Raw genomic sequence first — 16,492 nt, forward strand, 5'->3', positions numbered from 1 at the left:
TCACTACTTAATATGGAGTTGACAAATGACATAAAAAATAATATTATCCATACTACATTATGTGTAATCCATCTAATACTACATTATGTGTAAAAAATAATATTATCCATACTACATTATGTGTAACCATCTAATACTACATTATGTGTAATCCATCTGTAATATATGTTATGCTTAGTTGACATGTGGAATTGACAAATAACATAAAAAATCATATTATTAATACTACATTATGTGTAATCAATGTGTAATATATGTTATGTTTAGTTGACATGTAACATTTACAAAAATATATTAATAACAAAAAAAAATATTTACTATCAATTATGAAAAATACAATTTTATATTAACTTTATATATAGAAAAATAAAATAATATAAATTGAAAATTTTAAAATTCCACTCTCTATTGGAAATTATATATATATATATATATATATATATATGATGTTACATGTTCTAGTGCTTGATAGAATTGGGGTTATCATGGATCTTAATTCTAGATCTATCTAGGGTCTAGGGAATCAAATTTGTCTTGTGTTAACTTTTCTTTTTTTTTATTTTGCACTAAAAAGAAGATTGCATTATGAGAGATTTGATGCCTTTTTGCACTTGGTAAATAAAAAATCTGAGTTTGATAAATCAAGAAGTAATATGACCCTATGTTAATATATAACAAATTGAAATTATAGAGTTAAGGTTTATGTGAGAAGAACAATTTTGATTTGATATTTCTAGATCCATCACATCAGAATTTTTAGAAGTTTCTAGTCAGCCAGTGTGACTCGTCATGAGGACACTCAAATATCAAATCAAAATTGAAACTTAATTATTTTTTTTAATTTAAATGTAATATTTTTTTTGTTTGCTAGCTTATGTGAGTCCTCATATCACAGGCATGCCTAACCTGTAGCTTGAGTAGTAAAGACCTAGGGGCATCTTGTTCATGAAATCCTCATATGATTAGCATACCTAGGCTTGAGTAGCAGAGACCTAGATGTCAAATGAACTAAAAATCTCATCCAGCCTAACCCACACCATTCACACCATGAAATCTCAGCCAACTTAAACCACACTAACTCCTACACTAACTACTAACTCCTACACTAACTTTTAACATGAATAAAAATTTTACCACTAAATTTCGAATTTATAACATTCACAAAATGTGTCGACAAAGCACACTATCACCCTAAGTGTAATAATTTAACCCTCGCCGTTATTTATTATTTTTATAAATCTCTCTATAACAATTTAATAATTGCTTCTTGTATTTATTTATTATCTCCACAGGTCGGATGGTTACATAACTTATTATTTTTTAAGGTTCTCGTAGAATTATTTTATCTTTTTTAAAGGATTCATGGAGTTCGCATTATACGAGTTAGCAAATTTTTTTACAAGCTACGTGGAGTTACCATGATAAATTGCTTGAAACGTGGAGACTATTTACGGAAGATTGTATGGTTTTATTCGGATAGCTAATTGTCTGCAGATGTAGTTTTCTTTAACCGTTTTTCCTGTTGATATATTTGTTTGTGAAAAATCTTCTGTGGAAAACTCCATTCAATTTTTCAATTTACAGGAATAGGGGTTGGCACAATTGTTATGTTGCAGTGAAAATAACTTGGGGCCGGCAGATAATAGGCAAAGGGCATTTCTTTTTCTTATGATAAAGGTCCTAGCATTGTATATATCTTCGATTTTGTTTAGCTCTGCCATGATTTTCTGTGGATATCCTTTGACTTTTGTTTTCATTATTTTTGTTGCCTTGCCGAATCTGTTGTCAGAGATGGAATCAAAGTTTTTTTCAGCAGCTATGCCCCATAATAATGAAGTTGTGATTGGGTTTCATTATTTTTGTTGCCTTGCCGAATCTGTTGTCAGAGATGGAATCAAAGTTTTTTTCAGCAGCTATGCCCCATAATAATGAAGTTGTGATTGGGTTGCTGGGTCCATTCCAACAGCATTGCAGTTTTCCCAAGCGTCAAAGAAGAGAGCACAGATGGTGAAGAGAATATTAACAACGACAGTACCCAGCAGTACTCAGCCAGAAGGGGCCGCCCGTCTGGTTCCAGAAACAAACAGAAAGAAAGTTCTGTGCTTTACGAAGACAGCGATGATGCAATCATGCCTCATGTTGTACAGCTTCAACCTGGAGCTGATATAGTTCAGTGCCTACGTGTATTTTACCCAAGGCTTCAAGTAGGGGGTCTCTATGTGATGAGCCCTCTAGGGAGGGTGGCAGATGTGGCCATCTGCATGGCTGGGCAAGTGAGATTCTTGCGTGGCACGTGTCAGATACTTTCACTGTGTGGCACATTTCTCCCACATTGCAACTCGCTCTCTACTTCCGTTCTTGACTATGAAGGAAGTGTGATCGCAGGGTTAGTTGACGGGATTCTTCGACCAGCTGGTCCGGTTACCATTGTTATGCGCTGATCCATCTTTTCACAGATTTCGCCCCATTTTTGGCAATGGGGAAGGAGGCAATGACAATATTTCGTGCCCTAGTAGTCGTTCAATCCCTTCATTCCGTGAGGCCACTCATGGGAGAACACCACCTCTTTGATTGCCATGCATGGCAAGGTTAAGGTATTTTTCTGTTCTTGAATGAGAGAAAGAGACGTTTCAAGATTGATCGTCTGAACTCTAACTCTATGACGTGACATTTTTGAAACTAAAACAAGGTATCCATAATTATGATTTGTCCATTTCCTAAATATAAAAGACCATTTGTTAAATGTAAAAGACTCGAACCAGGATTAATTTCAATTTTCAACCATTAGAGGTTAACAATTATTTATTTATATCTGTTAAAGATTGTTGGCTTTAGCTATCTCAAAACGGAGAAATGTTAAACTCATCATATAGCTCAGAAAATAAGCTCTCCTTTTACTCATCGTATAGCTCAGAAAATAAGCTCTCCTTTGAATAAAAGGAGTGCTCTCCTTTTACAAATCTCTCTGTAGTTATGCACGGTCATTACACAGATTAGGTTCTCCTAAAAATATATTTTTGATAAAGATTATGGTTAGATTGCTCGGGCATTCATTATAGATATGTTGTCTCGTCTGGTTTTTGTTTTGAAATATGTGATATGTTGTCTTGTTAGGTTTTTGTTTTGAAATATGTGAGCATGGTTAGAAACTGTTTCTTTCGCTATGTTTAGATATTCGTGTTCTTTTTATTGTATTGTTTTATTGTATTGTAGGCCATAGATATTTTCTGTTTTGAAATTTGTGAGCGAACTTTTTTATTTTGTTAGTTTTTTTTTTTTTTTTTTTTTTTTTTTTGTAAATATTACATTTAAAAATAATAAAATAATATTTATTTTAACAAATTATAAAATTGGAAAAAAAAAAAAAAAAAATCGTGTCCATAGGTTGAAAGAAAAAAAATTTCAATTTTCATCTTATGTAAAGTAATCGAAACTAAAAAAATAATTTGTTTTTTAGTATAAGAGAGATGTAATTCCTTCACTACTTAATATGGAGTTAACAAATAACATAAAAAATAATATTATTGATACTACATAATGTGGAAAAAACTTTAATTTTCATCTTAAATAAAGTAATTGAAACTAAAAAAATAATTTGCTTTTTACTGTAAGAGAGATATATAATTCTTTCACTACTTAATATGGAGTTGACAAATAACATAAAAAATAATATTATTGACACTACATAATGTGGAATATATGTTATATTTACTTGACATGTAACATTTAAAACAAAAATATATTAATAACAAAACAAATATTTTACTATCAATTATGAAAAACATAATTTTATAATTTTATATCAACTTTATATATAGAAAAATAAAATAATATAAATTGAAAATTTTAAAATTCCACTCTCCATTGGAAATTATATATATATATATATATATATATATATATATATATATATTGATGTCAACATGTTCTAGTGCTGAATAGAATTGGGGTTATTATGGATCTTAATTCTAGATCTATCAAGAGTCTAGGGGAATCAAATTTGTCTTGGTGCTAACCTTTTTTTAAATTTTGCACTCAAAAAGAAGTTTGCATTTTGAGAGATTTGATGCCATTATGCACTTGGTAAATAAAAAATATGAAAAAATTTGAGTTTGATAAATCAAGAAGTAATATGACCCTATGTTAATATATAACAAATTGAAACTTTAGAGTTATGTTTTATGTGAGAAGAACAATTTTGATTTGATATTTCTCCATCCATCACATTTCTCAATCCATCACATTAGAATTTCCACTAAAAGTTTTTGGTGAGCAAGTGTGGCTCATTATGACGACAGTCAAATATCAAATCAAAATTAAAACTTGATTATTTTTTAATTTAAATGTAATATTTTTTTTGTTTTCTAGGTTATGTGAGTCCTCATATCATAAGCATGCCTAACCTGTGGCTTGAGTAGTAGAGACCTACGAGCATTGTACTCATGAAATCCTCATATGACTAGCATGCCTAGGCTTGAGCAGCAAAGACCTAAGAGCATCTAAGCGGTCAAATCAACTAGGGATCTCACCCAACCTAAACCACACCATGGGATCTCACCCAAATTTAACCACACTAACTTTTAACATGAGTAAAAATTTTACCACTGAATTTCAAATCTATAGCATTCAAAAAATGTCTCGACAAAACACACTTGCTAAAATTCCACAAAGGAATCTATATCTCATTAATCAGATATGCAATTACATATATACATGAGTATTGTCTCAAGATAGGAAAACTATCTTGGACATACAATTTGTTGGTTGAGAGAATATCTCAACCACACACCAAACTAGGGAAACCACTCCTATAGAATAGGAACAGACTCTTTACATAGAAAGTCACAACTGAGACAAGTAGGAATTAATATTCCAACACACCCCCTTAATGAGTACTTGTCTTGATATCAATCTGCAAAGTCTAGTTGTGGTCAAACATAAAAAGAATATGTTGATGTCCATATAAAGGAGCAACCATCCATCGGAATGCATGGGTACTAAGACAAGTAGGAATTAATATTCCAACACACCCCCTTAATGAGTACTTGTCTTGATATCAATCTGCAAAGTCTAGTTGTGGTCAAACATAAAAAGAATATGTTGATGTCCATATAAAGGAGCAACCATCCATCGGAATGCATGCGTACTAACTGCTGCAACCGCCAATCTTGTAGGGTGTCCTTCGCATACATGGTTCTTTCAACCATTATAATTGCACACCTATACTTGTAAATCCCCCTCCAATATCATCATGGGTTTTATCGGATTACCCATAACCATGCTCTCGGTTTTATCGAATCACCCTCAACCATGCCACCAAGGGCTCTCAGCCACCAAGCCTAAACACAACCACCAAGGCTCAACTTAGCCATGAAGGCTTAACACAACCACAAAGGCTCAACTTAGCCATGAAGGCACTCTAGCCACTATGGGCCACAAACCTGCCATTAGGGCACTGTAGCCACTTTGGGCTCCAAACCTACCACTAGGGCACTCCAGCTACTTTGGGCTATAAACCTGCCACTAGGGCACTCCAGCCATTAAGGCTCACCAAAGACCTGACTCAGTGAGGCCGAGGGTTTTCTCAGCTAATCCTAAACCATGCCAACATGAATCGCATTCCCACTTCACTCTTAGACGTGGTTTCTGGCTTACCACAAACTGACACTGCAAATACAAAATGGTTTTTAGATTACCACGAACTGTATGGGGGTACACATGCCTTACAAGACTTACAACTCCAACTTTTGGAGTTATTAGGTACATATATTACAAATACCATTACAAAACATTCTAAAATTACTAACTAATAAAATGTGTGACTCATAATACAACATAATATTGAGTCTATTCTACAAACACAAACAAACGATTCAAGCCCATTTGAATCATTTGCCATTCATCTTGGATAAACCATACCATTTATATGCTTGAACACACCACTTCTTTCCCACATGAATATCATCGGCTTTGTACTTTTGAGTCTTTGACACCCTCATTTTTAACTTTGGCATATTGATCTTGGATCTCCATGTTTTACATTTCATATGTTAGAGCCATGAATTCTAACAAAATGAATTCATATTGAGGTCACGAATCTCAATATGTATACAAATTTCCAAGACTAATTCACCTTTACCCATATAAAATAAAAATACCATATTAAAGGGCAGCTGCTGTTGGTTCAATGATAATTCTTTTCACATCTAAACTGACAATTTTTCCAGCATATTTAGTTGCTTGACGCTGAGCATCATTGAAATAGGCCGACACTGTAATGACTGCATTTGATAAAAACCTCCCTAGATAAGCTTTAGTTGTTTCTTTCATCTTTGTTAAGATGAATGCTCCAATCTGACTCTGCGAATATTGGTTCCAATTTACTTCAACCCAGGCATCACCATTGGTTGCCTTAACAATTTTGTATGGGACCATCTTCATCTCTTTCTGCGTCTGCGGGTCATCAAATCACCTTCCTATCAAACACTTTGTTGCAAACATTGTGTTTGTTGGATTTGTCACAGCTTGTCGCTTAGCAGGAGTGCCTACAAGAAGCTCTCCCTTTTGATTAAAAGCTACAACAGATGGGGTCATCCGTGCACCTTCTGAGTTTTCAATGACTTTGGGGTTCTTGCCTTCCATGAGAGAAACACATGAATTTGTTGTTCCCAAATCAATACCAATCACATCATTACCAACTCCCATTGAGCTAAAAGCTATGGCTGCATTTCGCCATCTCTGTATTAGCGGCGAACCAAAGTTTGGAGATTTGATATTTTGTGTAGCCAGATATGCAGATTGAACAACATTTGAAGCGATGCCCTTCGACTAAGACCTTGCAAGCCTAGACATCAATAGTGAACCTAAAGTCGTGGCTTTCTCCTCCTTTCGAACCGATCAGGAGATTCAAAAGACCTAACTTTTAAAATCATGCAGCAAGCTAGATCGGATGTCTGTTTAGAAAATCCCTCTGATGTGTTACCGTCGCTTTGTCGGCTCCTCTAAGGCTCTAAAACTAGCGCACAGAATTAGTGAGCTCAGGCCTTCTCTCTCACGCAAAAGGAAACAAGTGGCTCCTCCGTCACCAATTAGCGCAACCAATTGTCTACTTACCATGCTTCTCGAGTTAACTATAATATGCTATACCGCCGCTGAGATTCTGATAGTAAAGACATAGGGATTTAACTGGTTGGCCAGCTCCACGTAGGGGGTTCTCCAACGTACAAGCAACACTCATCGTGCCACAATTGGCTCTCCATCGTCGACTGATTTAATTCACAGAATCAGCCACATGCTCTCAAATCGACAACCTCTCCGAGATTCACTATCTTGGCTCTCCACTGAGGTGAAACTCACACAACAGATCACGACAGTCTCCACGACTGGATACACAGATCTGTACCCGAGATCAAATGCAATTTGGAGATCAGACTCCCACATAGCTCTTGCCTAAAAAAACACAGATCCCTCAAAAGAAACCATCGATGTCTCCAACATCACCGTTGTCAACAAATCGCAAATCATAACTGCTCTCCACACCCTATTGAGCATTGCTGCAACATCTTTGAAAAAGGAGGATAGACAAACATAAAAAACTAAAACAAAATATATTCTCACTCTTATTTTCCTCGGCAAACCAAGCCCAAGAGGGGCCATGCCCTTAGGGGCTCTGATACCATGTTAAAATTCCACAAAGGAATCTACATCTCATTAATGAGATATGCAATTACATATATACAGGAGTATTGTCTCAAGATAGGAAAACTATCTTGCACATACAATCTATTGGTTGAGAGAATATCTCAACCAGACACCAAACTAGAGAAACCACTCCTATAGAATAGGAACAGACTCTTTAAAAAGTCACAACTGAGACAAGTAGGAATTAATATTCCAACAACTATCACCCTCATGCACCTTAAGTGTAATAATTTAACCAAACCTTTATTTATTATTTTTTTAAATCCCTATATAACAATTTAATAATTGCTTGCTTGTATTTATTTGTTATTTCCAAAGGTCGGATGGAGTCGCCCATTTACATAACTTATTATTTTTAAAGGTTCTCGTAGAATTATTTTTAAAGGATACATGGAGTTCGCATAATACGAGTTAGCATATTTTTTTAAAAGCTACGTGGAGTTACCATGATAAATTGCTTGAAACGTGGAGACTATTTACGGCAGATTGTGCCTTAATTTACTCTATGATCGGTGATATTGAAGGAGAGGGGAACACTAACAGCTAGAAGAAACGTATTTTCTGCTCTTGGTTATATTCGTTCGTGTCTATTGTATTGAATGCTATGTTTAGATATTCGTGTTCTTTTTATTGTATTGAATGCTATATTTACATATTTTCTGTTTTGAAATCTGTGACAAAACTTTTTCTTTTGTTAGTTTCTTTGAGCCTGAGCCTGAGCCTGAGCAGTTGAGTACTAGGGAGATTTAAGAGATTTGCAAGATGTATGTTACATTTAAAAATAATAAAATAATATTTATCGTCTACAAATTAAAAATAAAATTTCATGTTAAATAAAGTAATTAAAACTAAAAAATAATTTGCTTTTTAGTATAAGAGAGATATGTAATTCCAGGAGATTTAGCAAGATGTTATTGCTAAATGTTATATTTAAAAATAATAAAATAATACTTATTATCCACAAATTTAAAAAAAACTTTAATTTTCATGTTAAATAAATCAATTGAAACTAAAAAAATAATATGCTTTTTTGCCTTTTAGTATAAGAGAGACATGTAATTCCTTCACTACTTAATATTGAGTTGACAAATGACATAAAAAATAATATCATTGATACTACATTATGTGTAATATATGTTATGTTTAGTTGACATGTAATATTTAAAACAAAAATATATTAATAAAAAAAAAATATTTTACTATCAATTATGAAAAACACAATTTTATATCGACTTTATATATATGAAAATAAAATAATATAAATTGAAAATTTTAAAATTCCACTCTTCATTGGAAATTATATATATATATATATATTTTGATGTTAACATGTTTTAGTGCTTGATAGAATCGGGGTTATCATGGATCTTAATTTTAGATCTATCAAGAGCTTAGGGGAATCAAATTTGTCTTGGTGCTAACTTTTTTTTTTAATTTTGCACTCAAAAAGAAGATTGCATTTTGAGAGATTTGATGCCATTTTGCACTTGGTAAATAAAAAATCGGAGTTTGATAAATCAAGAAGTAATATGACCCTACGTTAATATATAACAAATTGAAACTTTAGAGTTAAGGTTTGATAAATCAAGAAGTAATATGCCCCTACGTTAATATATAACAAAATGAAACTTTAGAGTTAAGGTTTATGTGAGAAGAACAATTTTGATTTGATATTTCTCGATCCATCACATTAGAATTTTTAGTAAAAGTTTATAGTGAGCAAGTGTGTCTCATCATGAGGACACTCAAGTATCAAATCAAAATTGAAACTTAATTATTTTTTAATTGAAATGTAATATTTTTTTTGTTTGCTAGGTTATGTGAGTCCTCATATCACAGGCATGCCTAACCTATGGCTTGAGTAGTAGAGACCTACGGACATATTACTTATGAAATCCTCATATGATTAGCATGCCTAGGCTTGAGTGGCAGAGTCCGAAGAGCATCTAAGCGGTCAAATCAACTAGGGATTTCACCCATTCTAAACCACACCATGGGATCTCACCCAACTTTAACCACACTAAATTTTAACATGAATAAAAATTTTACCACTGAATTTCAAATCTACAACATTCACAAAATGTCTCGACAAAAAAAACTTGTTAAAATTCCACAAAGGAATCTATATCTCATTAATCAGATATGCAATTACATATATACAAGAGTATTGTCTCAAGATAGGAAAACTATCTTGGACATAAAATCTGTTGGTTGAGAGAATATCTCAACCACACACCAAACTAGGGAAACCACTCCTATAGAATAGGAACATACTCTTTACATAGAAAGTCACAACTAAGACAAGTAAGAATTAATATTCCAACACACCCCCTTAATGAGTACTTGTCTCAATATCAATCTGCAAAGTCTAGTTGTGGTTAAACATAAAAAGAATATGTTGATATCCATATAAAGGAGCAACCATCCACCGGAATGCATGGGTACTAACTGCTGCAACCGCTAGTATTGTAGGATGTCCTTTGTATACATGGTTCTTTCAACTATTATAACTGCAAACCTGTACCTGTAAATCCCCCTCCAATATCATCATGGGTTTTATCGGATTACCCGTAACCATGCTCTGGGTTTTATCGGATCACCCTCAACCATGCCACCAAGGGCTCTCAGCCACCAAGGCTAAACACAGCCACCAAGGCTCAACTCAGCCATGAAGGCTCAACACAACCACAAAGACTCAACTCAGCCACGAAGGCACTCCAACCACTATGGGCCACAAACCTGCCACTAGGGCACTCTAGCCACTATGGGCTACAAACCTGCCACTAGGGCACTCCAGCCACTAAGGCTCACCAAAGACCCAACTCAGCCAGGCCGAGGGTTTTCTCGGCTAACCCTAAACCATGCAAACAGGAATCTCTATCCCACTTCACTCTTAGATGTGGTTTCTGGCTTACCACAAACTGACACTGCAAATACAAAGTGGTTTTTAGATTACCACGAACTGTATGGGGGTACACATGCCTTACGAGGCTTACAACTCCAACTTTTGGAGTTACCAGGTACATACATTACAAAGACCATTACAAAACATTCTAAACTTGCTTACTAATAAAATGTGAGACTCATAATACAACATAATATTGAGTCTGTTTTATAAACACAAACAAACTTTCAAGCCCATTTGAGTCATTTTCCACTCATCTTGGATACACCATACCATTTATATGCTCGAACACATCACTACTTTCCCACATGAATATCATCGGCTTTGTACTGTTGAGTCTTTGACACCCTCATTTTTCGAACACATCACTACTTTCCCACATGAATATCATCGGCTTTGTACTTTTGAGTCTTTGACACCCTCATTTTTCGAACACATCACTGCTTTCCCACATGAATATCATCGTCTTTGTACTTTTGAGTCTTTGACACCCTCATTTTAAGTTTGGCATATTGATCTTGGATCTCCATGTTTTACATGTCATTTGTTAGAGTCGTGAATTCTAACAGAATGACTTCTTATTGAGGTCACGAATCTCAATATGTATACAAATTTCCAAGACTAATTCACCTTTGCCCATATAAAAAGAAATACCATATGAAAGGGTAGCTGCTGTTGGTTCATTGATAATTCTTTTCACATCTAAACCAACAACTTTTCCAGCATCTTTAGTTGCTTGACGCCAAGCATCATTGAAATAGGTCGGCACTGTAATGACTGCATTTGATACAGACCTCCCTAGATAAGTTTAAGCAGTTTCTTTCATCTTTTTCAAGATGAATGCTCCAATCTGACTCGGCGAATACTGTTTCCCGTTACTTCAACCCAAGCATCACCATTGGTTTCCTTAACAATTTTGTATGGGACCATCTTCATCTCTTTCTACTTCTACGGGTCATCAAATCGCTTCCTATCAAACGCTTTGTTCCAAACACTGTGTTTGTTGGATTTGTCACAACTTGTTGCTTAGCAAGAGTGCCTACAAGAAGCTCTCCCTTTTGATTAAAAGCTGCAAGAGATGGGGTCGTCTGTGCACCTTCTGAGTTTTCAATGACTTTGGAGTTCTTGCCTTCCATGAGAGCAACACATGAATTTGTTGTTCCCAAATCAATACCAATCACATCATTACCAGCGCCCATTGAGCTGAAACTCTGGTTCCATTTCCCCATCTCTGTATCAGCGGCGAACCAAAATTTGAAGATTTGATATTCTGTGTAGCCAGATATGTAGATTGAACAACATTTGAAGTGATACCCTTCGATTGAGACCTTGCAAGCCTAGAGACCAATAGCAAACCTAAAGTCATGGCTTTCTCCTTCTTCTGAACCGATCAGGAGATTCAAAAGACCTAAACTTTTAAAATCATGCAGCAAACTAGATTAGATGTCTGTTTAGAAAATCCCTCTGACGCACTACCGTCGCTTTATCGACTCCTCTTAGGCTCTAAAACCAGCGCACAGAATTAGTGAGCTCAGGCCTTCTCTCACACGCAGAAGGAAATTGGTGGCTCCTCCGTCACCAAGTAGCGCAGCCAATTGACTGCTTACCACGCTTCTCGAGTTAATTGTAATAGACTAGACCACCGCTGAGATTCTTACAGTAAAGACATAAGAATTTAACTGGTTGGCCGGCTCCATGCAGGGGGTTCTCCAACGTACAAGCAACACTCAGCGTGCCACAATTGGCTCTCCACCGTTGACTGATTTAATTCACAGAATCAGTCACAGGCTCTCAAATCGACAACCACACCAAGATTCATTGTCTCGGCTCTCCACTGAGGTGAAACTCACACAACAGAGCACGACAATCTCCACGACTGGATACACAGATCTGTACCCAAGATCAGATGCAATTTGGGGATCAAACTCCCACATAGCTCTTGCCTAAAAAACGTAGATCCCTCAAAAGAAACCACCGATTGCTCCAACATCACCATTGTCAACAAATCACCTATCACAGCTGCTATCCACACGCTGTTGAGCATTGCTGCAACGTCTTCGAAAAAGGAGGATGGACAAACTTAAAAAACTAAAATAAAATATATTCTTACTCTTATTTTCCTCGGCACATTTCCTTCAAACCAAGATGGACCAAACCCAAGAGGGGCTCTAATACCATGTTAAAATTCCACAAAAGAATCTATATCTCATTAATCAGATATGCAATTACATATATATTAATGAGATATGCAATTACATATATACAAGAGTATCGTCTCAAGATAAGAAAACTATCTTGGACATACAATCTGTTAGTTGAGAGAATATCTCAACCACACACCAAACTAGGGAAATCGCTCCTATAGAATAGGCACACACTCTTTACATAAAAAATTTAATATTCCAACAACTATCACCCTCATAAACCTTAATTGTAATAAAGACTCTTTACATAAAAAAATCACAACTGAGACAAATAGAAATTAGTATTCCAACAACTATCACCTTCATGAACCTTAAGTGTAATAATTTAACCCATGCCTTTGTTTATTATTTTTTTAAATCTCTATGTAACAATTTAATAATTGCTTGCTTGTATTTATTTATTATTTTCAACGGTCGGATGGAGTCGACCATTTACATAACTTTTTATTTTTTAAGGTTCTCGTAGAATTATTTTATTATTTTTAAAGGATACATGGAGTTCGCATAATACGAGTTGCATATTTTTTTAAAAGCTACGTGGAGTTACCATGATAAATTGCTTGAAACGTGGAGACTATTTACGGAAGATTGTGCCTTAAATTACTCTATAATCGGTGTTATTGAAGGAGAGAGGATCACTAATCGATCGAATAAACGCATTTTCTGCTCTTGGTTTTATTCGGATAGCTAATTGTCTGCAGATGTAGGTTTCTTTAACCGTTTTTCCTGTTGATATATTTGTTTGTCAAAATTCTTCTGTGGGAAACTCCATTCAATTTTTCAATTTACAGGAATAGGGGTTGGCACAATTGTTATGTTGCAGTGAAAATAACTTGGGGCCGGCAGATAATAGGCAAAGGGCATTTGTTTTTTCCTTATGATAAAGGTCCTAGCATAGTATATATCTTCGATTTTGTTTAGCTCTGCCATAATTTTCCGGTGGATATCCTTTGGCTTTTGTTTTCATTATTTTTGTTGCTTCAGCGAATCTGTTGTCAGAGATGGAATCAAAGCTTTTTTCAGCTGCTATTGGGTCGCTGGATCCATTCCAACAGCATTGCAACTTTCCAACAGTCAAAGAAGAGATCACAGATGGTGAACAGAATATTAACAACAGTACCCAGCAGTTAGTCAGAAGGGGCTGTCCGTCTGGTTCCAGAAACAAACAGAAAGAAAGTTCTGTGCTATACGAAGACAGCGTTGATGCAATCATGCCTCATGTTGTACAACTTCAACCTGGAGCTGATATAGTTCAGTGCCTACGTGGATTTCACCGAAGGCTTCAAGTAGGGGGTCTCTATGTGATGAGCGCTCTAGGGAGGGTGGTGGATGTGGCCATCTGCATGGCTGGGCAAGTGAGATTCTTGCGTGGCACGTGTCAGATACTTTCACTGTGTGGCACATTTCTCCCACATTGCAACTCTCTCTCTCTTTCTGTTCTTGACTCTGAAGGAAGCGTGATCGCAGGGTTAGTTGACGGGGTTCTTCGAGCAGCTGGTCCCGTTACCATTGTTGTTGGGTCATGTGTTGATCCATCTTTTCACAGAGTTCGCCCCATTTCTGGCAATGGGGAAGAAGGCAACGGCAATATAGCGTGCCCTAGTAGTCGTTCATTCCCTTCATTCCGTGAGGCCACTCATGGGAGAACACCACCTCTTTGATTGCCATGCATGGCGAGGTTAAGGTATTTTTCTGTTCCTGAATGAAAGAAAGAGACGTTTCAAGATTGATTGTATGAACTCTATGACGTGACATTTTTGAAACTAAAACCAGGTATATATATCCATAATTATGATCATGGATTTGTCCATTTCTTAAATATAAGAGACCTGAACCAGGATTAATTTCAATGTTCAAGCTTTAGAGGTTAACAATTATTTATTTATTTCTTTTAAAGATTGTTTGCGTTAGCTATCTCAAAACAGGCAAATGTTAATCTCATAATATAGTTGGAAAATAAGCCAAGCTGTGTATTGAATACAAGAACATACAAATCCCTCTGTAATTATGCACGGTCGTTACACAGATTAGGTTAAAAATAGATTTTGGTCGTTACGCAGATTAGTTTCTCCTAAAAATAGATTTTTGAAAAATATTATGGTTAGATTGCTTGCGCATTCATTACAGATATGTTGTCTTTGGTTTTTGTTTTGAAATATGTGAGCATGGTTAGAAACCGTTTCTTTCGTTAGTTTTTATGGTATGGAATGCTATGTTTAGATATTTGTGTTCTTTATTATTGTATTGAATGTTATTTTTAGATATTTTCTGTTTTGAAATCTGTGAGCATGGTTAGAAACCTTTTCTTTTGTTAGTTTTTATTATATTATATTTAGATATTTTTCTCCATCATTCAACTAGGAAAGAATGTCCTATGGTACTAGGAAAGAATGTAGTATGGTATTGTTGGTTATTCCTTATTTGTGAAAGTATTCTGAGGGTATTTTATTACTGAATGCTTTTGAGATTCTTTGTAACCTTTTATATATCATTTTTTTATAGTTACATAGCTAGGTTATTTTGGGCTTATCCTCATTACTAGTAAGCTGATGTAGATTTGGTGCACGATTGGATTCTCTTTCTTTTCTTCTTTTTTTTTCCTTTTTTCTGTCAGGGGATTCTCCTTTTTGGTCTTTTTATCTATATAAACAACTTAATAGTTATATCTTACTATTTTCTTGCCTTATAGTCTTTCTTTCATCGACTATTGGGGTTATCTTATAGTCTTTTTTTCATCGACTATTGGGGTAATTGAAAATATAGTGATTACATCAGGTATACTAGAATGCACAAGGGGTTAAACCTACTCCAGGCGGGTACCTTAAAATGTCGACCCCTCCCCTGCTGCTTGTTATTCGTGAATTGGTCGGGGGCCTGGGTCGTAAAAATAGGATTCGTTGGGCAATTCCCTCCTCCCGATGGGCCCACTCCCCAGTGGACTATTGGGGTAGGGGTTATAGTCTTTCATCGACTATCTTTAATTGGAGTTATTGGGGTTATAGTTTTTTTTCATCGACTATTGGGGTAGGGGTTATAGTATTTCATCGATTATCTTTTATTTTTTATTGGGGTTATTGAGGTTATAGTCTTTCATCGAGTATTTTTATGGGGGTTTATGGTCTTTCATCTCTATTATAATAGTTATATTTTACCATTTTCTTTTCTTTTCTTTAATGTGAGGTTATGGTCTTTCATCTCTATAAACTTAATAGTTATATCTTATCATTTCTTTTCTTCTTTAATGGGATAATGGGGATTGAATAGTTATATCTTATCATTTCTTTTCTTCTTTAATGGGGTAATGGGGGATTCTCATTTTTTTTTGGTCTTTTTATCTATTTCTTTTCTTTAATGTGGGGATTCTCATTTTTTTGGTCTTTTTATCTCTATAAACTTAATAGTATCAATAGTTATATGTTAATTTTTTTTTGTTTAATGTGGTATTATACACTTAATAGTTATATTTAACTATTTTTTTCTTTAACGTGGGATTACATTAATATTTATATTATCATTTTTTTTTGTTTAATGTGGTATTTACACTTAATAGTTATATTTAACTATTTTTTTCTTTAATGTGGGATTACATTAATATTTATATTATCATTTTTTTTCTCTAGGGTTATGGTGTAGATTTGGTCGAGTATTGGATTCTCCCCCTTTTTGGTCTTTCATCTCTATA

At 34.9% G+C, this 16,492-nt stretch overlaps 1 protein-coding gene across 1 annotated transcript; it reads left to right on the forward strand.

Moving 5' to 3' along the window:
• The first annotated feature begins 13,811 nt into the window (after positions 1-13,811).
• On the forward strand, positions 13,812-14,471 carry LOC149153242 (AT-hook motif nuclear-localized protein 21-like). Its single transcript, XM_089443752.1, has one exon. The coding sequence runs from the start codon at positions 13,812-13,814 to the stop codon at positions 14,469-14,471; it is 660 nt and encodes a 219-aa protein (XP_089299878.1).
• Positions 14,472-16,492: the final 2,021 nt, after the last annotated feature.

This window comes from Pinus tabuliformis, chromosome 9 (assembly GCF_031772625.1).
Source record: "Pinus tabuliformis cultivar Carrire ecotype Pingquan chromosome 9, CPIR1, whole genome shotgun sequence".
Classification (NCBI taxonomy): Eukaryota; Viridiplantae; Streptophyta; class Pinopsida; order Pinales; family Pinaceae; genus Pinus; species Pinus tabuliformis.